The sequence below is a fragment of the Cololabis saira genome, chromosome 8 (assembly GCF_033807715.1).
Source record: "Cololabis saira isolate AMF1-May2022 chromosome 8, fColSai1.1, whole genome shotgun sequence".
NCBI classification, from domain to species: domain Eukaryota; kingdom Metazoa; phylum Chordata; class Actinopteri; order Beloniformes; family Belonidae; genus Cololabis; species Cololabis saira.
Genome location: NC_084594.1, coordinates 17,981,020 through 18,003,898, shown reverse-complemented (window position 1 = coordinate 18,003,898; position 22,879 = coordinate 17,981,020). Strand labels below are relative to the sequence as shown.

At 37.7% G+C, this 22,879-nt stretch overlaps 1 protein-coding gene, 1 non-coding gene and 2 pseudogenes across 2 annotated transcripts; 3 read left to right on the top strand and 1 right to left on the bottom strand.

Annotated features, from left to right (window-relative positions):
- Positions 1 to 318: 318 nt before the first annotated feature.
- trnak-uuu (transfer RNA lysine (anticodon UUU)) lies at positions 319 to 391 on the bottom strand. Its single transcript has one exon. It is a non-coding gene; the product is annotated as a tRNA-Lys (tRNA).
- Positions 392 to 4,187: 3,796 nt separating this feature from the next.
- LOC133449122 (transcription factor HES-5-like) lies at positions 4,188 to 8,735 on the top strand (annotated as a pseudogene).
- Positions 8,736 to 14,900: 6,165 nt separating this feature from the next.
- On the top strand, positions 14,901 to 16,262 carry LOC133449322 (transcription factor HES-5-like). Its single transcript, XM_061728464.1, has 2 exons — positions 14,901 to 14,967; positions 15,078 to 16,262. The coding sequence occupies exons 1-2, from the start codon at positions 14,905 to 14,907 to the stop codon at positions 15,483 to 15,485; spliced, it is 471 nt and encodes a 156-aa protein (XP_061584448.1). The 5' UTR covers positions 14,901 to 14,904; the 3' UTR covers positions 15,486 to 16,262.
- Positions 16,263 to 18,797: 2,535 nt separating this feature from the next.
- On the top strand, positions 18,798 to 19,480 carry LOC133449321 (transcription factor HES-5-like; annotated as a pseudogene).
- The last annotated feature ends 3,399 nt before the right edge of the window (positions 19,481 to 22,879 follow it).

The window sequence follows — 22,879 nt, the reverse complement described above, 5'->3', positions numbered from 1 at the left end:
GCACACGTTTTTACGCACGCAAACCTTTAGTAAATCAGGCCCTTAGTACATAAGACAGTTAGATCATTTTGCAGATTTATCATTTTGATAAAACATTTAAATGTCCATCCAAAATGATTAAATTTTTATCTCCCCAGTTATTCATTATTGATTTTTATTAAGATCTAAAAATAAATTATTCTTTCTTCACGCTTCCGGCGTGAATGCACAGTAAGATTTTTGGGGTCTTGCTCCGGGGCCCTGGTTCACCTTGCTTGCAATCCGTGCTCCTCCATGCCTCCAGACTGTAGCCCACCTCTGTAGCCACTATAAAACTGACGCCCGAACAGGGACTTGAACCCTGGACCCTCAGATTAAAAGTCTGATGCTCTACCGACTGAGCTATCCGGGCTCTATTTGGCTGATTTAGTCAACAAAAATTGGCGCTTGGATCACCAGAGTAAACCAAATATGTAAAGACTTAAAGCAGCACAATGTAACTTTCAGCTTTTGTTGAGTTTGGCGACTCCTTTGGACAAAAGCGGTAGTGCTTTACCAGTGCACTACGTGTGCATTTCTTTTGTGTGCATTTCTTTTTCGTTCTTAACTTCGTTGTGATCTGTTTTAAGACCAGTTCTTACTTTGCCTTTGTCAATAAGTGTTAATAAGTGAAAGATCATTATGAAATATGTATAACAGTGATGCTTCATATCTTAACGTTTGTGTCTCTTGTAAAGACGACGGCTCCTCTACTCTTTTTGAGTAAAGTATCTTGGAGACTTTTGACTTTTGTGACCAGTTGGAGTTTTCATAGCTTTGACAGAATATGTTACATTATTATTATTATTCATTATTATCATCATTAAAAAATAGAATGTAATCAGCTGCATTTCTCTTTTGTGGAATTAAACAAAATCACAAAGAACGTCAGCTATGTTTTTCTTTGTTACTGAATTGTTGAAGGACAGAAAACGGTTCATTATTGTCCTTTATGACACTGATTTCTTGCCCTGTTATCATGCTTTTACTTTCAATCACATCATAGTGATTTTTCAGTTTCATGTTGACGCATAAACTTCCCATTTCTGACCGATTCGGTCTGCATTTAACAGTAAACTCTTGTTGAGTTCAAGCAGGTGTTGGAGGGATTTCTCTGAGAGTTTGGTCTGTATTCTTAAGATCCCATCATGCCCTTGCTGCAGACTTGTTGGCTGCACATCCATGATGAGAAGCTCCTGTTCCACCACGCCCCAACAGAGCTCTATTGGACTGATTTCTGTTGCCAATTTGAGATTATTTGAGTATCCCCCACATCGTTTACACCGTTGGCAGCCTGAACTGTTGATGCAAGGTGGGATGGATCCATGCGTTCATGGTTTTTCTGATTCTACCTCCTGAAAGTCCAACTTTGATGAGTCCGTGTGAATCTTAGTTTCAGTTCCCTGTTCTTAGCTGACAGGAGTGTGGTCTTCTCCTGCTGGAGTCCACCTGCTTCAAGGTCCGATGTGTTGTAACAAGTGGTTATTAGCGTTCCTGTTGCCTTTCCATCAACTTGAACCAGTCTGCCAATTCTCCTCTCAGAGAAGGAATCATCAAGGTGGGTCTCAGAAATAGCAATGATATTGATACAGTTCTCTGTGATAATACGCTCTACATCATGATACTTATTACGCAGACTGCATACATTTACATACAAATCAAATCAAATCAAATCAAATCAAATCAACAACAAAGGTGGTGGTTTGGTGACGTCAGCTCAGTCTCTGTCTGTCTCTGACCACATGACCTGTAAACACCACTTGCCTCAATTCTTCATTTAAAAGTAAAAGGACAAGTATGTTTTCAGACTATTTCAACTCTCGATCAAACAATTTGACTGTTAAACATACTTTTACAGAATTATATACTATAAAAGTCTCCGTAAAGGCATATATTATAGATTAAATTATCAGAGTGCACCCGGGTACAAATAGCAAGCCCCCATCAGCTGAGCTATTCATACCCTATTGACATATGAAAACAAATGCGTTGCCGGAACGATGTGCAGCACTCTAAAATTGGAACAAGTCAAACAATAGAGCCAGGCAAACGTCTGCTCTCACACTTTTGTATGAACAATTTTCGCTCTTATGTCATTGTAAGATATTTTGAAGTGATTAAATTAAGTTTATCAAAAGTGGTGTGAATACCTGTCAATCACTGTTGAGCTGCTTGTAGGTTTGAAGCCATTCCATGTTGCATTACATGGGGTATTTAACCTACAATAGCATACATTGATATTGGTAGCAGGGTGTAAATAGCCTACGCATCAGTACTTGCACCCGGCTGTAAATAGCCTAAGCCTTAAAATATTTGTCTTTCGTACAGCAATGAATCCATCTGTTAAAAGGAGAAACACTCAAACACAATTACACTTGATTTAGTTTTTACTTCTGTTTATTTGAAACAAATTAAATAAAACAAAACAAACTAAAAACTCCGGCTGGAGTCACAGAAATGTGACGATACATCACAACATTAACTTGGTAAAACTTCCAAGACTTTACAAAAGACACAAAGATTAAGAGCTGAAACATTGTTGTTTTACATAAAAAACGTTTCATACTGAGCATAATCTGCACTTTATAACAAATGCCAATAAAAATCTGACCCAACAACAGGTCTGTTAAAATCATCACAAAGTGATGCCAGCAGTAATTTTAGAAATGGAACATCGTCCTTTCTTCAGAACACATATTTCAGTGAATAATCTGTATAATCAGATCATAATCGGAACTTTATAGCAAAGGCTAAGAAAAAAAGGATCCTTGAACGGATCAGGTTAGTGTCATCACACAGTGATGTGAGCAGGTTTCAGGCAAAACAGAAGCAAATAAAGTTCAGATCTGAACTCAATTCTGAGTATATTGTAAGAAAAATATCCAACAAATGGATAATTAAATATATTTTATCAGAATGATAAAATTCAAAGAAGCAAGTTCCTTCCATCATGTCTCAAAGAGTCATGTATACTTTTGTAATTATAAGATGTACGATTCATACATCAATAATAAAAATTGATCTTCCTTAAGATGAACGATAATGAGGTTTTCCTACCAATTTGCACAAGAAATTGTGACTAAAAAGGAAATTAAACAACTATCTGTGCACATGGAAGATTTTGTGGATTTCAGTTTGTTAATATTTGACCAATGTGGTTTGCAGAGTTAAGTCGTTTTTTTTTCTTTTCCACTTAAAAGATATTATCAATATTTTCTCAGAAAATGACATATTATAGAAAAATCCTAAAACCATCTGCTTGTACAGAAGAACAAGTTCACAGAATTTGAATTTGAAATAATTCAAGTCAGTAATCAATGACCAATATGGTCTCCTCAGCTTGTCTGGTTGTAACTCCAGTCTGCAGGAGTCTACCACGGCCTCCAGGGGGCGCTGTTGACTGGACTCTTGTCTTTACTGTTGCTGCTCTGGACTGAGGAGCTCAGAGGAGAGAAGTCAGCGTCTCTCAGGTTCTTCTCAGAGGAAGTTTTCAGCTGGTTGAAGTGTCTCAGCAGTCCTCTCTGGGACTGAGTCTTCACCTCCTCTTTGGACAGGAAGTGCACCACCTCTTGGACACATCTGGAGTAGCCCTGACCAACAGCTGCTGAGTCCACAGTGTGATGCTGCTGTTGTAGGCCTCTCAGAAGACAGACTGTCATCTCCAGGATGTCTGTTTTCTTTATCATGGTGTCTCATCTCATCTGCTGCTTGAGGATCTCTGGACCCAGCAGAGACTTGAGCTGTTCGATGCTTCTGTTGATTCACTCTGCTAAACATCTCCACCAGAGGCTTTCTGAGCTGCAAGAGAAAAGGGAAATATCATTAATTAAGGTTCAAGAACACACATTTGGCAAGAAATACAGAGCTTTCTTAACAATGACTGTCTTTCAAAGCTTCTCATATTTACCTTGTGTGTCAGAGTCATATATTCCTGAAAGTTGGTCGTTGCTGCAGTGATTGTAGGTGTCATGGTTGGATCTCTGCGTGGTAGAAGTCTAATCTGATCTCTGCTGGCTTCATCCCTCCTATTTATAGTCCCACATCTCCATATGAATGTGTGGGTCTCGGTGTGGTTGAGGTTTCCCACAGTTTGAACCAATCAGAGTGCAAGAACAGAGAGAATGGAAACCTGGCCTGCCACATGTCCACCGTAATCAGGGACAATCATGATGTCTCGAGGGAACAGGTGGACGAGTCTTTAGTGTGACTCTGAGAAGGCAGCAAATCCGCTGTTTGTTGCTTTAATCAATGATTCTCACTGAGCACACGATGGAGAGTCATGTTATTTCAACTCTGACAAAAGTAAATGTATAACAGCACTTTACATAGACTATTGCTTTATTCCTCTGAAATGTGTCTTTTTAACCTATAACTCTTTATCCAGTAGCTGCAACATGTGCTGTGATCTTTTTTTTATTCATAAAACTTAAATTTTTTCACTGATACCTGTGAAATGTGTATTTTGCAAAAACTGATATTCAAAAATAATCAAAAGAATGATCACCGTTGTCTTTTACAAATATAAAACTTGAAATGACTTAATTGAAAGATCAATTTTATCAATAGTATTGATAGCATTGATGCACTCTGACCATCCCCCAACTTTGATTCAAGCTGTGTACACGAGGACGGCGTTTTAAGCCAGTTTCTGTTTCACATGTGCCAAATCCCTGTGGGGACACTGACCTGCTGGTCGGGTTCATGCTGCCAATCATCTCACGCAGCTCTGAGGAAGGTTCCCACGCCGTCCGTTCAGTGAAGTGAAGGCATGTGCCTGAATCCATTCAGCGATCTCTGCTTCCTTCTTTCAGATCACAGCTGGTCAGATTTGAGTAAAGCAGGAGAACTGCGTGACAACAAACATGAAATACATCTGGAAATATAATCTAACCTTGATGATACTTAGCAACATGTGAAACCTTCACGATAAAAGCAGCTCAGATCTGTGTGATATCGCTGAAACCTGCTCTGATGTTCACTGTTGGCTGTGTGTCTTCAGGTCAGAGGTCGGAGTCTACTGTCCCTCAGCGGTTCCGATGCTGAGTCTCTTCTCGTGTCCCACACTCAGTAACAATAGAAGTGTGGCTCATCATACGGCACATTTAATAAACTGTCATGATTCTTTAAGGTGGGAAACTGCTGGACTGACAAGCTTGAAGACGACAAACCTGAAACCTTTATAATGACACAAGCTTCATTATAAGAAGAATGGCACGTTAAAAGTCCACGCAGTGAAGAATAAATCACACAACAGGTCCATTGATCTGCTCAGTAAAGTATGTTTAAATATAGAAATGAAAAACCTTCAGAAAAATCTAAATAGTTTGGATCTCGTGGGAAAATGATTGCCCTCCTTTGTCCTGAACAAACACAGATTAAAGGGAATATAATGTTCATTTAAAATAAGATAAGATTATTCATTTAATATTCTGGATATTAAATCTTGATTTACTCTAGTCTTATAATGTTTATACTTAATATTACATTTCTGTTTTAATCTTCCATTAGCTTTGCTTTCGTACCAAATTCCTCCTGCGGTTTCTGAGATGTACTTATATTTGTATTTGGTGTGTTATTCCTGAACAGGAATGGAAAAGAAAAAATGGCTGGGTTATGAAGGGATAAAAAACACACAGACAAAAACATTCATAATATAATAATAAAAATGTTCAAAATACATTCATTTGTGGGGATTACTAAATTTACTAAAATTAAAAAAACTCATGTCAGTTTGTTCACCATTTATCTGAGACATCTACAAAACTGTTAAAATGTTAAAGTGGTGTAAACATCGCTGCAAGTGCACCATGAAACTTAGAGAGCTTGTGGGAAAAGTTGTGAGGAGGAGAGCCAAAGTTCACGTTAATCTTCAACGACCCCTGCGGCCGTCTGTCCAGTGGGAGCCGGCACACTTCAGCGGGCAGCTGCTGCAGCTTCCCTTTGAAATACCGACATGACAAAAACTGAAACAGTGGAAATAATAGAGATGTAGTTTGGATGAGTGAGTCAAGCATTTATTAAAAAACTGTAGGCAGCCAATCACATCGTTTCCCTCCAGATGGTTGGTGATGTCAGCTCAGTCTCTGTTGGAGCACACGACCAGCGACCGTCACTAAAGCTCCTTTTGTGGGGACGGACGGCATCAATCAAAGACGGACTGTGGGAAAGTGAGAGCAGCTCTCTGCTCACACCCACTACGAACCACAAGAAAGACACAAGACGCACCTGCTTCATCTGGACACCAAGACGGTGACCTCCAGTTTAAACCTTTATCCCTCTTCTGAAGAAAATAACACAAGACAAAAGAAATGCTCTGTGATGCGTTTCTTTCTTGTATTGTAGTAAAAACTCCTATTATTATAATGTAACTCATGAAACCTAAAGCTAGGGTTGCCACCTTTCAGAAATAGAAATAAGGGACGCCCTGATTTCAGCAGCGCAGGAGCCAAAAAAAAGCCCCTAAACTTCTAAACTGAATAAAAATGTGTTTATTTTATATGAAAAAACAAAATGCTTTGATTTAAAGTTTAAAGTGCTTTAATAGCATTGAACTTTCATGACTGTACAGACAGCCAGCCATACTAGCAACGGAAATAGCCTCCTATGCTACATATGTCCACATCAGCCCAGATGTAATATAGCCTACAGGTGAAGAATATGGTGTAGACGTTAATTTATTTCAATAATTCAACTAGAATATGGTGTAAAAGTTAATTTATTTCAATAATTCAACTAGAATATGGTGTAAAAGTTAATTTATTTCAATAATTCAACTAGAATATGGTGTAAAAGTTAATTTATTTCAATAATTCAACTAGAATATGGTGTAAAGGTTAATTTATTTCAATAATTCAACTAGAATATGGTGTAAAAGGTTAATTTATTTCAATAATTCAACCAGAATATGGTGTAAAAGTAAATTTATTTCAATAATTCAACTAGAATATGGTGTAAAAGTTACTTATTTCAATAATTCAACTAGAATATTGTGTAAAAGTTACTTATTTCAATAATTCAACTAGAATATTGTGTAAAAGTACATTTATTTCAATAATTCAACTAGAATATGGTGTAAAAGTTACTTATTTCAATAATTCAACTAGAATTTGGTGTAAAGGTTAATTTATTTCAATAATTCAACTAGAATATGGTGTAAAAGTTAATGAAAATACGGTACAAATCGCGTCCCGTATTAGTTCAATACGGGACGCAACATTTTTTTCTCAAATAAAGGACAATTTCGTATTTTACGGGACGGGTGGTAACCCTACCTAAAGCGGTGTAGGAAATGTCAAATCTTTCTTCTTTGATTTAATGCAGTTAGAAATTTGAGGCTCGTGTGATGTACTCCGCCTTCACGTGAGCGATTAAATGACAGAAGTAGGTTACTGATCCCCAAAACAGACACATCTCCTCTCTCCAGATTCACAACTTTCTCAGGTTCTCACTGACATTCATACTGTGAGTCTCCCTCCATCTCCACCCCCACCCCTCGTCATCCATCTGTTCCCCTGACTATTATCTCCCACTAACATGACCACCGGACATGTGGCAGGACACACTTCCATTCTCTCCTGTCCTGCAGTCTGATTGGTGGAGACTGTGGGAAACATCAACCAGACCAGAACCCACACATTCATATGGAGATGTGGGAGTATATATAGGAGGATGAAACTGGTGAAGATCAGATTCTCTCTGCAGAGATCCAGAGAGGTCCAACCGTGGCACCTACAGTCGCTGCAGCGAGGGCCTCAGGCACATCTGAGTCAGACTCACCAGGTAAATATGAGATTTATGAAGAGTTTGTCAGCTTTCCAATAACATTCTGAGTTCCTGGTAGTGTAATTCTCATGAATATGTTTCTTAATGGCTTTTTTGTTGTTGTTTGTGCAGCTCAGGAAGCCTCTGGTGGAGAAGTACCACACCATTGAGCAGCTTAAGTGTGTCCTTGATGCTAAAACAGCAGCCAGACTCCAAGCTGGAGAAAGCAGACATCCTGGAGGCAACGGTCTACTTCCTGAGACGACTGCATCATGCTGTTGGTCAGGGCTACTCCAGATGTGTCCAAGAGGTGGTGCACTTCCTGTCCAAGGAGGAGGTGAAGACTCAGTCCCAGAGAGGACTGCTGAGACACTTCAACCAGCTGAAATCTTCCTCTGAGAAGAACCTGAGAGACGCTGACTTCTCTCCTCTGAGCTCCTCAGTCCAGAGCAGCAACAGTAAAGACAGGAGTCCGGTCAACAGCGCCCCCTGGAGGCCGTGGTAGACTCCTGCAGACTGGAGTTAATACCAGACAAGCTGAGAAGACCAAATTGGTCATTGATTATTGACTTCAATTCAATTCTGTTTAAAGAAAAGGTCTTATTTTGTGACGTTTTTTTTTCTTTTTTTCTTTTCATTGAAGAATGACAACAATTTTCTTATTTTTCTAGAAAGAAAATGCCCTGTCATTAGATAACCTGTATTGACCACGTTGGTCAGATATTAATGGAACTGGGTTTCATGACATTCAAGTGTTTATGTTTCTGTTTGCACAGAAAGTTTCATTTTCAGATCATTTTACTGTTTCAGGGGTAAAATAATCCTATTGAAACAATGAAAAGTTAATATTCTTTCATATTGCAAAAATGTTTTAGATGTTTAAATGAAATCAAAATCAAGTTAAGCATCTACTATTGTTTTATGTAAAACAACACAATTTTTTTCAGAGAGAGAGCCTGTTAAACCTTGATATTTATCATTTTGATAAAACATTTAATCGTCCATTGGTTGGAAATCTTCCCTAAATGAATTTTGATCTTTTCGATTATTGTGTATTAGGGGTGTAACGATACACTAATCTCACGATATGGTACGATACACGATATTGAGATCACGATAACGATACGATACGATATTATAGCAGTATTTTTTTAACAACCTTGCATGAGGAACATATGACTGGAAAAAATCTTGTGTCTTTTATTTGAAAGACACAAAATAATGCTGTGCATTTGCCCTATTGTTACAGTTTGTAATGCTTTATAACTGTTTAAGTTTTAAAGAGAAAGCCAGGCCAACCATTTTCCACAAACTGAACTAAAAGTAAATGTCAGGTTTGCATTATGCATCTTCAGTTTCATACAAGTACAAATATTTTGCCACAAACTGAATAGTTTCTCTCATGTATGATTTGACTTTTTTCTTTTTTCGGATGCGCGTTACTAGTCAACACAATAGATTAATATTAATATTCCAATATCGCGATACACTTTGTCACCTCCACGACACGTATTGTGACGTTTTTGTATCACGAAATTTTGTGGCACGATACATTGTTACACCCCTATTGTGTATTGATCTATATTCAGATCTTACCATTTTTGTATTCCTTTTGTCTTAAAGGGAAACCTTATCAAAATGGTCCTCTTGGGACTTAAAGGACGAGTCTGAACTTTTCTTTTGAAAGAAAACATATCGACTTTACGTTTTATGAACCTGCTTCATTACTATGTGATGATCTTCACCTGATCTGTTCTGGGATCAGATTTTTTTTTTGCATTTCTTTATAAAATGCAATAAGGACCATTGTAAAACATGTGTTTCTGTAAAACAGAAGGTTTTTCTCTCTATTAATGCCTGTGTCTTTTGTAAAGACGACTGTTCCTCCACTCATTGTGAGTGAAATGTCTTGGAGATTTCACCAAGTTATTGTTGTGATGCATCATCACATGTTAGAGACTCCAGTTGGAGTTGTCATGGTTTTGACTGAATTTTGTTTGAAATAAACAAATACATAAACTAATCAGATGGATGTGTGTTTGTCTGTCTTCTACATTACTGATAGTTCTGCTGAACATTTAAATCAAGAATTCACATTTTTCTTCGAGAGTGTGATAAAATAATAAGTTCTGTTACATGCCTGAATCCGACAACTTGGAGGGTGACTGTTCCCTTCAAAGAAAGAGAAACTGGTACGTAGTGAGACCTACATCTGTATCACTTAATACACCTTCTTCCCGTTGATATAATTTAAACATCACCATTAATGCCTAAATGTCACAAAATATTCAAAAGGATATTTTTTCTGGATTAACATCCAATATTGTGTCACATTTTTAACGACACGTGGATTCAACAAAGGTAAACCAAAGAGCTTTTCCTTTCAAACAAAACACAGCAGTGAATGAATGTTTCACCAGGTAGGAGCTTAAGTTCACCTTAACTGACGTAAGCAGCCACATCAGAAGATAAATCATGTGGTTGTGGAAAATATGCTACTTGGTTTCAAGAAGTTCAAATCAATGATCTATATTTTACACACACAAGTTCATAAAGCTGGCTGGGATAGTAGAGAGCCATCTCTGAATGATTCTGACTGCAGATCATTTACATTTAAGTGTAATTGGGACAAAAATAAAAAATCAAATGTAGAACTCACAGTAATGTTTAAAAATATGAAAGAATAGTGTCACCAAAAGTAGCTACAGGTCATGGGATTCAATAACTGTGTTGCCTCTGCAGAAAAATATCAATAAAACCAATGCAACTCTGAATTTAAATATTGTGACCATGAACACGCTGAATGAGATAATAACATCATGTGTAACCATAAGAGCCACAAAATATCCGTGTGTGACATGTTCTGACTAGTGTTTATGAACAGTTTTAAATTGATGCTGTATACGGCCCTCCGCCAGTCTTAAATCTGGGTGAACTTTGTTAATGGGCCTAAATTAGCATTTTTACTGGCCAAGACATCGCCATGGTTACGCCTACTAAAAGAAGAACGTGACGTTGCCAAAGCCTGCCCAACGCGGTTCCCCTCTTTGTGTCGGCCTGGCAGTGTCTCTAATGTGATGTATAATGAGGCACACTTCTATTGTTTGTGCAGTGAAAGGAGAGAGTGTGGGAAACCAGAGGAACATCACTCTCAGAGGCGCTGAGGGACAATAGACCCCAACCTCCGACCTTTAGAGACTCGCGCTAACGGGGAGCCTGGCTTCTGAAATGGAAACGGCTGCATACCTCAGTACCTCATCCAAGTTCTTCTTTGGCTTGCATCTTCAGAAGTGATTGGGAACTGTTCAATCAAGACACCACATGGGTTATTATTTAAAGGAAAGAAGACAAAAACCTGTTTTTACATGTTGACCTTAGATAAGTGATCGAAGATTTGTACAATAAATATGATTCAGTGATATAATTGTTTCTGTTGTACTTAATTTGTTTTTTCTGTGCTTATAATTGAAAGCTGAACAGTTGTAAACTAAGTGAATAAATGTGAATAAATGATACCACAAAAATTGTCAATTTCCACGACAAAAACAGCCCCTCTAGAAATAAACGTAATATTAAAAGAAAAAATATAGTCAAAATTGTCTTATTTCAAGCACAAAAACAAGTGTTTGTCCGTGACGGACAAGTAAGGAATTTTTTTTCTTGACTAGATTTGTTAAAACGAGCAAAATAGTCTAAAATAGTCTAGTTCTAGAAACAATTATCTTTTCTCACTTAGAAATACATTTTTTGCAGTGTAGGCCCATGCCTTGATGTAATGAGCAGCGTGTGGGAAAGCTCCAGAGAGCCCAGTTTAGCATGATTAGCATCACCTCCACCAGCAGATTGGTCTCCAAGGGGATTTGGCACGTGTGAAAAAGCAGCAGCATCACCCCGCCACCCCGACACTGACCCATTTGGAATGATAAAGATAAATAAAACAAAAATAATTATTGTATTCACTTGTCATGCATACATACATTGTTGTGTTGCGAAAAAGGATGTGACCTCATTAGCATATAGCCTAAGGGTGCAATTTCTGTGTAATTCAGTGGCAAAGAACATCTGACTTCACGTGTAAGGGATAAGGGTCTTTTCAGAAATACTCCCATCCATACATTTAGATAAATAGTTTACTTTCAGATTGATAAAGTAATAAATAGAAAGATCTCTTAAAATCTGTGACCAAATGTTTTGATGCACATCTTGAAGCTGCATAATAAAAACAGTGGTATGGGAAACTGCAAAATTAATAACAAAACAATAACAGAACAAAACACAGAAACAAGCTTTTAAACAGATATGAGATGATTTTTGGTCCTTTTGAAAGAAAAAAGGAGTCGACATAGATGAAAGCAGACAGAAATGCCTTGAGTGAATCAGATAGATGTGATTTAGTGGATTGATCCGATGAACAATTAGCTGGAGATTCTCTTGACATTCAGCCCCAGAAGACACAACGCCCTCTCTGCAGCGTGTGCTTTCACTAAATAGTACAAATCTCCCCAATCTGAGGAGGGTTTCTTCCCTTAACTTTGCATTCCTCAGTCAGAAACAAGAAGTCCCAAATGCCATTAGTCAATGACGATATCATTCATTCAGCACTGACAAAAAAGAAGACAGCAAATCCAAATTTCAACCTGGTTGTTCACACAAAGTTCATGTCATGGCTAGTCCAGCACCCCTGTTACACTTTTCCACATCGTGAAGTCACACAGCACTCCTCCTGCCTTGTTATGTCTCTACTAACTCCCCGAGCTGAAACATGGAAGAGCGAAATGTTACACCTTCGCCGTGCAGTACAAGGGCTCAGAATAAAGGTGTGACAGGGGTTAATGCTGCAACACTTGCTTACATAGAGGAAAAAACACACTCATAAAGCTGGGAAACCCTATCTTTTGAAGCTACATTACTGAATCTGCTTCAAATTTACCACATGCAGTAAGTAACAAACACAGCTTTCGTCTCGTATTTATGTGAACGACTGGAACGACTTAAATCAGCAGTGGAGTCTTCATGCTTGAGCAGTCATCAGGGTTGTAAATGCCAAAACCTCAAAGACACCCCCCCCTTAAATGCGCTGGGTAATGAGACACACTTCTATTATTCTTCAAGTTAAGGATGTGAAAGGACAGAGTGTGGGAAAAGAGAGGAAACTCACTCACAGAGCCCTAGCACGACAAAAGATGCTGACCTCTGTCCTCTAACCCTAATCCAGACGAGGGAATACGGTGGGATCAATAAAAAAAACAAGGGTTAGTGCTTTTTGAGGCTCCTATCAGTCAACAACACAAGCCCTATGAATATATTGCAAAGTAAGATACTTTGACCAAAATTTTTACGTTTCTATCTTCAGGAATATAAAACTTAAATATGAGTAATGTTGTGATTATTTCTCAGGAAGCTATTGGACCACCTGTGGTAGCTTCACTTACACCGGTGTCCGTGGGCTTGTGAGTGACAACTGTTGACAACTGATGAGTATTTCTGAAGCAGGAGGCCATTGTCCAGAGGGGTTTGGCACGCTTCAAGACCAGCTGTCACAACTTCTTCAAGAATTTGTAACTTTGAATGAGCCGAAGACGTCAATCTTCACGTTTTCTACAGCCACAGGTTTGACTCCAGCCTCGGCGGCAGCCAATCGCATAGTTTCCCTCCAGATGGTTGGGGATGTCAGCGCGGTCCCTTTTTAGAGGACCAGCACCAGCATCTGTCACAAAAGTTCCTTTCAAAGTCCTTTTGTAGGCCGCTGACCACATCATTCACACTCTGAGTGTGGGAAAGTGAGATCAACTTTCTCCTCACCCCAGCGACAAACCACAAGAAACTAAAGAAAACACCTGCTAAGGCGGGAAATTAAAGGTTTTACCTCAAGTTGGGAGCGCAAATATCAAATGTTCCTGTCGTTCTTCAGAGGTTTTCTTAAATTTGAATGTGGTTTGATTCAAGCATATAACAAAATAGTTACTGCAGAAGCGATAGTAAGTAGTATCTACTGTCAGAGGTGTCAAGTAACAAAGTACAAATACTTGCTCATCTTACTTAAGTAGAAATTTTGGTTATATATGCTTCACTGGAGTAATTATTTTTCAGACGACTTTTTACTTTTACTCCTTACATTTTCACGCAATTATCTGTATTTTTTACTTCTTACATTTTAAAAACAGCCTTGTTACTCTATTTCATTTCGGCCTTTAAAAATAACTATCCAGTTAAATTGCTCCATCCGGATAGAGTGAATTCGGTTGTGGTTGTTTCAGATGTTCTTGTCCAGTTTTGTTCTTACATCCGTTCCCTCAGATTCCTGCAACTAAACTTGGATGTACATTCCAATAAAGGTTAGGATAAATGATAACATGCCTCTGAAGTTTGACTTTTTGCACCATTACAATACTTATAGGCAACTAGTCATCATATCTCCTGCTCTCTGAAACACATGTTAATGCTCAATAGTACACATATATGGTTCTTTAATATATTTGCATTATACTAAGATGCATTCATTTTCAATGGCTTTTGTCTTTAATGGCTTTTTCCCCCTTACATTACTTTTACTTTTATACTTTAAGTAGTTTTGAAACCAGTACTTTTACTTGAGTAAAAAACTTGAGTTGATACTTCAACTTCTACAGGAGTATTTTTAAACTCTAGTATCTATACTTCTACCTGAGTAATGAATGTGAATACTTTTGACACCTCTGTCTACTGTGCATATGATTAAAAAGAGTGAAAATAAAGCTTAAAGTGAGTGCTTTGCTTAAACAATAAAGTTTGCATCTTCTTTGATGTGATGTGATGGAATGAGACGCTCCTGTGCTCAATTAAAGTTATTCGTTTCAGCATCAGTCAGCAGATCTGCTCTTTCTACAAACTCCCTTCACAGATTCATACAAAACCCAGTGGGTCAGTTGTCCACCTGTTCCCCTGGGATCTAACTATTGTCCACGACCAATAGACCACTCAACGTGTGGCAGGACAGGCTTCAATTCTCTCTGGTCCAGCAGTCTGATTGGTGGAGACTGTGGGAAACTTCAACCAGGCCGAGACCCACACATTCATATGGAGATGTGGGACTATAAATAGGAGGGATGAAGCCAGCAGAGATCAGACCAAGATAGAGATCCAACCATGGCACCTACAATCACTGCAGCATCAACCAACTCTCGGGAACATCTGACTTTGACACACAAGGTAAATATGAGAAGCTTTGACTGACAGTCGTTGTTAAGACAGCTCTGTAGTTCTTGCCAAATGTGTGTTCTTGAACCTCTTAATTAATGATGCTTTCCTTTCTCTTGCAGCTCAGAAAGCCTCTGGTGGAGAAACTTCGCAGAGAGCGAATCAACAGCAGCATCGAGCAGCTCAAGTCTCTGCTGGGTCCAGAGATCCTCAAACAGCAGCCAGACTCCAAGATAGAGAAAGCCGACATCCTGGAGATGACGGTCTGCTTCCTGAGACAACTACAGCAGCAGCATCACGCTGTGGACTCAGCAGCTGTTGGTCAGGGCTACTCCAGATGTGTCCAAGAGGTGGTGAGCTTCCTGTCCAAGGAGGAGGTGAAGACTCAGTCCCAGAGAGGACTGCTGAGACACTTCAGCCAGCCTAAGTCTTCCTCTGAGAAGAACCTGAGAGATGCTGACTCCAGAGTCCAGAGCAGCGTCACCAAAGACAAGAGTCCAGTCAACAGCGCCCTCTGGAGGCCGTGGTAGAATCCTGCAGACCGCAGAAACTCTGAAGACCATATTGGCTAAACGTTGCTGAATTAAATGTAATTTTAATGGACTTGTTCTTCTCTAATAATAGAGAGCTTGATAGTCTTTGTGCCCTTTTAAGCACAATATTATATTTCCAGAGGAGATGACAGAAACTGCATTTTTCATTTTGAGAAAATGTAGTCGTGCATGCTGCATGAAGCTAATCTAACTGCATCAGTCAGAGTTATTACCTATGAGTGTATCATAAGTGTGGCTCTTTATATGGTAGCGTTTGCTGTCCGTTATTTAATGATTTTGATCCAAAATTAAAGTTTCCCCGTTCAAGGGGGATGTTGTAATGACATTTTTCTTATTTTGAAACTCCAGTTAAAACTATTGTATAGTTACAATACTGTGAAGTTTATTTCATTTTATGTGGTGAAAAAAACATGATCTGTTCTAAGACCAAAATGTTGAATCTTTTATTATAAAAGTTTTATTTCTATATTGTCACTGTTGTGACAGTCCAATTACAACGCTTCGATAGTTACTTCACTTTCACGTGTGATCTGTTGTAAGATCCCTCTCTTCTGCTCATTTTTGAGCCTGTTTTAATTCAAAATGTTCAGTAATTTCAGTTTGGAAATACTGAAACTGATTTATCTTTTATAAAGACTTCTGTTCCTGTACTCTCTGAGTATCCTGTGTCTTGTAAAAAAACAAGCTACGAGTTGTTTTTGTGATGCAGGACAACATCCTGTTTTGGTATTTTATGCTTTGCATGCACATGTGCCTTTATGAATAAACAAACACTACCAGATGAAAATACTGTGTCTCTGTCTCATTACATGCCCTTAAACGGTATAACGAAGAGTTTCCAAATATGCTACCTGCATTAAATCAGTATTCAAGCCAATATGATAAATGCAAATAATGTGACAGGTACTAACTGTGTACAGATAATTCAAGTAGATGTTTAATGAGTAATGCACTCTGTTTTATGTCACTGTGTGCAATTACAGCTGTGTTACAGCCTGTTCTTTAGGACGAGGTGAACATAACCACAGTGTGTAAAGATTTAGACCAAGAGCACACGATCGCCGTTAACTGAAACTAGACACAACAGTAACGCTGGATCAAAGATGGCATTTTTTTAATGAAACAGGTGATTCACAAAGATGAAAAAAAATGAAAGCATCAAACTAAATACTGCAACAAAGGGATTCCTGCAAGTTTTTGCCAAATCAAAGAATTAAAAAAAACTGGCAAAAAATCAAAAATACAAGATTTAGAATTTTTTTGTGTCTTTAGTATGAACAAAATAGTTAAAACAAAATAATGTTTTATAAAAGATACCGATTCCGCTCGATGTGAATAAGGATGTAGTTAATTCATGTGTACCTGTATTAAAAAGACCCTGTTGACTGACAGCAGCTTATTGGACCCTGCTTTTATGTCGGAGTGTGGAGCCGACGTGGGGAGTGTTTAGGACGGTCCGCCACAGGTGTGCAGCAACAGGAAGTGATGGTGTGAGGCTGCTCTGACAGTGTGTCTAATGTGATGTATAATGAGGCACGCTTCCATTGTGCCTCTGGTGAAAGCAGTGGAGGGGCAGAGTGTGGGAAACCAGAGGAAACTCAGTCTCAGAGGCGCTGAGGGACAATAGCTCGGACCTCTGACCTCCAAGACATGCGGCCTTCAAATTTACTTAGAAATATTCATTTAAATTTTATCTTATATGACAAAAACGGTGTTCAGCTTGGATTTTGCTCTTATTTGACAAAGTTCTACCTTTTAAGGCTCTTTATATATCGTTCTTTAGAAACAAATTATTAAAAAAGGATTTATTTATTGATATTCATGTCAAAATAAACAGTTCAATTCCTTCAGAGTTTGAATTTATGATCGATCGATCGATCTATCTATCTATCTATCTATCTATCTATCTATCTATCTATCTATCTATCTATCTATCTATCTATCTATCTATCTATCTATCTATCTATCTATCTATCTATCTATCTATCTATCTATCTATCTATCTATCTATCTATCTATCTATCTATCTATCTATCTATCTATCTATCTATCTATCTATCTATCTATCTATCTATCTATCTATCTATCTCTATACAAAACAACATATACATGTATTTTTAATCTAATTATCTTGAACCAAAGCTTTAAAGTCATACTTTTATGCAAGAGTTTATAAAGAAAGTAATAAATCTCAGATGGAAGAAGTCTGCATCTGTTAAAAATTAAAACATTTTTGTGAGATTTGTTTCTACTACAAACAATGTCAGCCTTCAGTTTTAACTTTGATTAGCTGCAAAGTGTAAAAAGCAAAAGTGTGAGTGAGACTCCTGAAAGTGTCCGGCACATGCCTGGATTCTGTTTAATGAGCGGAGTGTGGGAAAGCTCAGGAGACCAGGGTTTAGCGCGGCGATCATCAACCCCGACCGGCGCTCCACGGTCCTCCAGGGGGATTTGGCACGCGTCAAAAAGCAGCTGCCTCAGCAGCCCCACCTCAACCCTGAGCTGACAGAAAATGCACTTATGAGTTTAAGCTCAAAGTGCAAACTAAGACAATGACAACATGTGTAATTGTTATGAAATATTCATAATAATTTAAAATCACTGCTTATGTTATCTCATAAACCAGATTGGGAAACAAAATACAGATTTCTAAATCACTCAACAACAAAATAAACACTAGATTTGTCCAAAATTACTATATTCACTGTATACTTACCTCATTTTGTGGTGTTATCCAAGTATGTAGTGAGAGTCATTACCCTACACATAACCTATACATTGCATTTAATGTAATCTACAATCTACATGGAAATTACAGTAGGCTAAAAATACAGCAGAGATAGTTGTTTTCTAAGGGGGGGATTTAAAATCTGAATGGATATAGCTCAAAATTTAAAAGAAATGGAAACAGTAACCAGAATTAAAAGACAATATTTGGCGTTACAGAACTTTAATCCCACTAAGATTGTACCAGAAAATGAGGATTCAACAGTGGTGTTCGACGAACGAGAATGTATTGTAACTATAAACTTAAACCATTTTGAGACTTGTGATGTTGTGATGAGCGTGTGTTGACCAAGGTCACCACTTTCTCAGATTCTCATAGAGTTCCTCCAGCTGTTCCCTGGAGAGTCAACTATTGTTCTCTAGTTTTACTGCAGACCATGTGGCAGGGCCAGATCTTCTCTTTCTTCTGTCAGGCACCCTTATTGGCCACGACTGTGAGAAACTCCAGGAAGACCGAGACCCACACATTCATATGGAGATGTGGGACTATAAATAGGAGAGATGAAGCCAGCAGAGATCAGATTCTCTCTGCAGAGACGTCTGCACCGCGGAGATCCAACCATGGCACCAACAACCGCAGAAGCAAAGACCAACGCTCAGGAGAAATGGACTGACTCACAAGGTAAATATGAGATTAATGAAGGGTTATCATTACTGTCAGACATTATATTCCTGCAAATATAATTCTCCAGAATAAGTTTATTGATGGATTTGTCCTTCTTTTATGCAGCTCAGAAAGCCTCTGGTGGAGAAGCTTCGCAGAGAGAGAATCAACAGCAGCATCGAGCAGCTCAAGTCTCTGCTGGGTCCAGAGATCCTCAAACAGCAGCCAGACTCCAAGATAGAGAAAGCAGACATCCTGGAGATGACGGTCTGCTTCCTCAGACGACTGCACCAGCAGCATCACGCTGTGGACTCAGCAGATGTTGGTCAGGGCTACTCCAGATGTGTCCAAGAGGTGGGGAACTTCCTGTCTAATGAGGAGGTGAAGACTCAGTCCCAGAGAGGACTGCTGAGACACTTCAACCAGCTGAAATCTTCCTCTGAAAAGAACCTGAGAGACGCTGACTTCTCTCCTCTGAGCTCCTCAGTCCAGAGCAGCAACAGTAAAGACAAGAGTCCAGTCAACAGCGCCCCCTGGAGGCCGTGGTAGACTCCTGCAGACTGGAGTTACAACCAGACAACCTGAGGGGACCATATTGGTCATTAATGACTGAACTGAATTTTCTGTATGAGCAGAAGGTTTAGTTTGGTGTTTTGTATTACATTCTTGAAGAGAATATATAACGACAATATTTCTCTTTTTGAGAAAAAAATTATATATATCTGACCACATTGGTCAGATATAATCTGAATTTTATGAAATTTAAAAATGTATTCTTCTGTGAGTGCAGCAGTTGTTTAATCCACCATGAATGTGATGTTTCCTATGGAAATGGTGTAAGAAAAAACAACAAACTTATGTTAAATGTTAAGGAAGAACCATCAGCATTCTTGATATTGAAACTAAGATCAAAACACATACGGGCCATGATTATTGTTATTATATAACCATACATTACTCTATACTATAGTGAAACATGATGAATTGAATGATTCTTAAAAAAACATATTGTCCTTAACTGTCTGGGATATTTTCATTTTGAGTTAATTTCCTCTGTTTGATGACCTCAGCCTTGATCTTTAGTCAGATCAGATATTTTTTGTACTTTTCTCTAAAAGGAGAACTTATTGCCATAATTTGGCATGGACTGTAAGAGTAGTTAACTCTATTTTTATCTGTTCCAGGATCAGTTTTCTTCTTTGCCTTTATTATAAAGTGCATTTTATGCTCATTATAAAATATGTTTCATGTGAAACAGTGATATTTTATCCCTCAATGTTTGTGTCTTTTGTAAAGACAGCTACTTTGACTTCCTGTACTCTTGTTGAGTAAAGTGTCTTGGAGATTTTACCAAGTTACTGTTGTGATGTATCATCACACTTTGGTGACTCCAGTTGGAGTTTTCGTATTATTGACTGACTTTGTTTGAAATAAACACAAAAACTAATCCGATGCATTCGTGTTTGTCTGTCTGTAACATCCTGCGGTGGCAAAGGTGAGATAATATTGGGGATTCTGGCACTTTATGACACCGAATTGTGTTTTTCTTACTATCAAGACTCAAATCTGGAACACAATCTAAGTTCTCTGGAGAGTTTAAAAACTTTAAATCAAATTAAAAAGTTGACTGATCAAGACATTTGGTCACATCATGGGAACAAAATAATTGTTTTAATTAAAGGAAATATTTAACGAAGTGACAAAATTCTGGTCACTCATTTTTAAATTCAGGTTGTTGTAATTACACATTCATTAACACAAGTGCTAATTCCCTCTCAGGACATCTTCTCTGTGGTCTTGTCGAAGACAAAAATTCTGTTTAATGTGCTGGAACGTGAACATATGACAAGCTCTTACAAAGGCTCGTAAAGGCAGCTGTCATGTATAATGAGACACGTGTGTTGATCCTATAGTGAACGCAGGATGAAGGACCGGTTGTAGAAAACCAGAGGAGAAGAAAAAGAGAACGAGATAAAGGACTGGACGCTTAAACGGGACAGTTCAGACTGAAATCAGAGAACATTTTATGATTTAGTTTCAAATCTGTTGTGAAATCTCTTTCTTCCAAAAAGAAAAATACTAGTTTCTATACAGATAACTTTAAAATATTTATCTTCCTTTTTCAGGGAGATTGAGAGAAAAACATTTAAGATTTTATGTGATTAAAGATAAGTAAGTCTTTTGAAGATTTGTATTTTTAACCGTTAAACGGAAATAACATGTAACAGGACTGAGGTTATTAAAATGATGAACTCTCACTGTTTTAAAGGGAGAATATTAGTGACCCTTTGAATAAAGTATGAATGACATTTTTTTTAAAGAATGACGTGAGCTAGTTTAACATCAGTCTTGAAGCTTTTTAAAAGTAGCTTTTCGCTATATTTTCTTTTGTAAAAATTCTGACTGACACAAACCCAGCTCTTATCTTACTGTTAGAGTCCTTCTTCCCAATAGAAATCACCAAACCGGGGTCTTGATGTGTCATCGCTTTTTGATTTAATGCTCACAATATATTTAGCAAACACTCCTTAAAATTTAAATATAAAGTTTTTCTTAGTCAGTTGTATATTTAGAAATCGTTATTTTTTTAAATCATCTTACTTAAACCCAACAGTTGTTCATCTACAACTTCCCTATTCAGTGTAAGACAGTACTGTCATTTCATTTATTTGTCCTTTTCATTGAGGGGCGTTATTTGTATCGTTTCATTTTCTTATATGCACTTATGCAACTATTCAAACAAAATGAAAATTTTGTAGCTTTCCTCTCACTTCATGTGTTTTAAAGTGACACTTTCAATGTTGATAATGTCAATAATTGCATGTCTAATGGGATGCATAATGAGGCACACTTCTATTGTACTGCGGTGAAAAGATGGAGTGTGGGAAACCAGAAAGGCTTCACTCACAGAGCCGCTGTGGGACAAAAGACCCGGACCTTTGCCCTGCAGGGAAACATTAAAGGGAGCCTGGCTCCAGAAACTTTACTAGTTGGTAGCGACTGTTGTCAGCTTTATCATAAAATCTCAAGTCATCACTTCATCTTGCTAACACTGAAACAACTTAAACAAGTACACGTTTCTGGTTGGTATGCTGTTAATCCTTACTTCATAAATGAGCTGCAGACTCATGCTTTAGAGGTTCTTGACAGCAGAAACCTCAAACGAGACCTAATGCACATAGTTCTTTACAGCTTTTAAATACCGAAACTATTGTATTGTATTGTCCTTTTACAAGTAGAAGGAACACTAAAGATGACACCGAATAAACTAACATATCAAACTCCTTATTTGTTAAAATAATCAGCATTGCCCTTTTTTTGTCATGTTACAATACATGTGCATTATTTCACTAAACAGTTTCAAGTGAGATTTACCCACACTTGTCTGATTCTTTTCTAAATAGTTGATAGATAATACAAGGGGCTGCATCTGAAAAGCTTAAAACCCTCAGATAAATATTTATATACACAAAAACAAAAAAATCATTAGCAATTATGCAAAAATAACATACCGGGGAAAAATGATCAAGCCAGCATAAGCTGTGATGCAGCATCTCTGAGTAAAAGGAACAACATACAATGTAGAAATGTGAGTCTTTTTTTGATTGATTGATACCTTTTATTTCAAACATAAGCACACATTTTTTTTTAAATAAAACAGCAGAACAATAAATCAAACACATTAAAAAGAACAATAATAATCACTAAATAATAAATGTACCATTGTAAACAAAGTAGATGAGAATTAATAAGCAAATGTGTTATTCTCAAAAGCCAACTGATACTCGATCTATTTAGTTTCAAATTCTCCTCTACAGGTATTAATACATTTCAAAGAAAATCAATGACAAAAACGAGCAACTAGCGTGGCTCAAGAAAAAAAGTAGTAATAAACATAAAAAATCATAATAAATAAACCTCCTGGAATATAGTTATCTTTTACTCTTAATGTTGTCCTTGGTTGTACAGTTATGTTAAA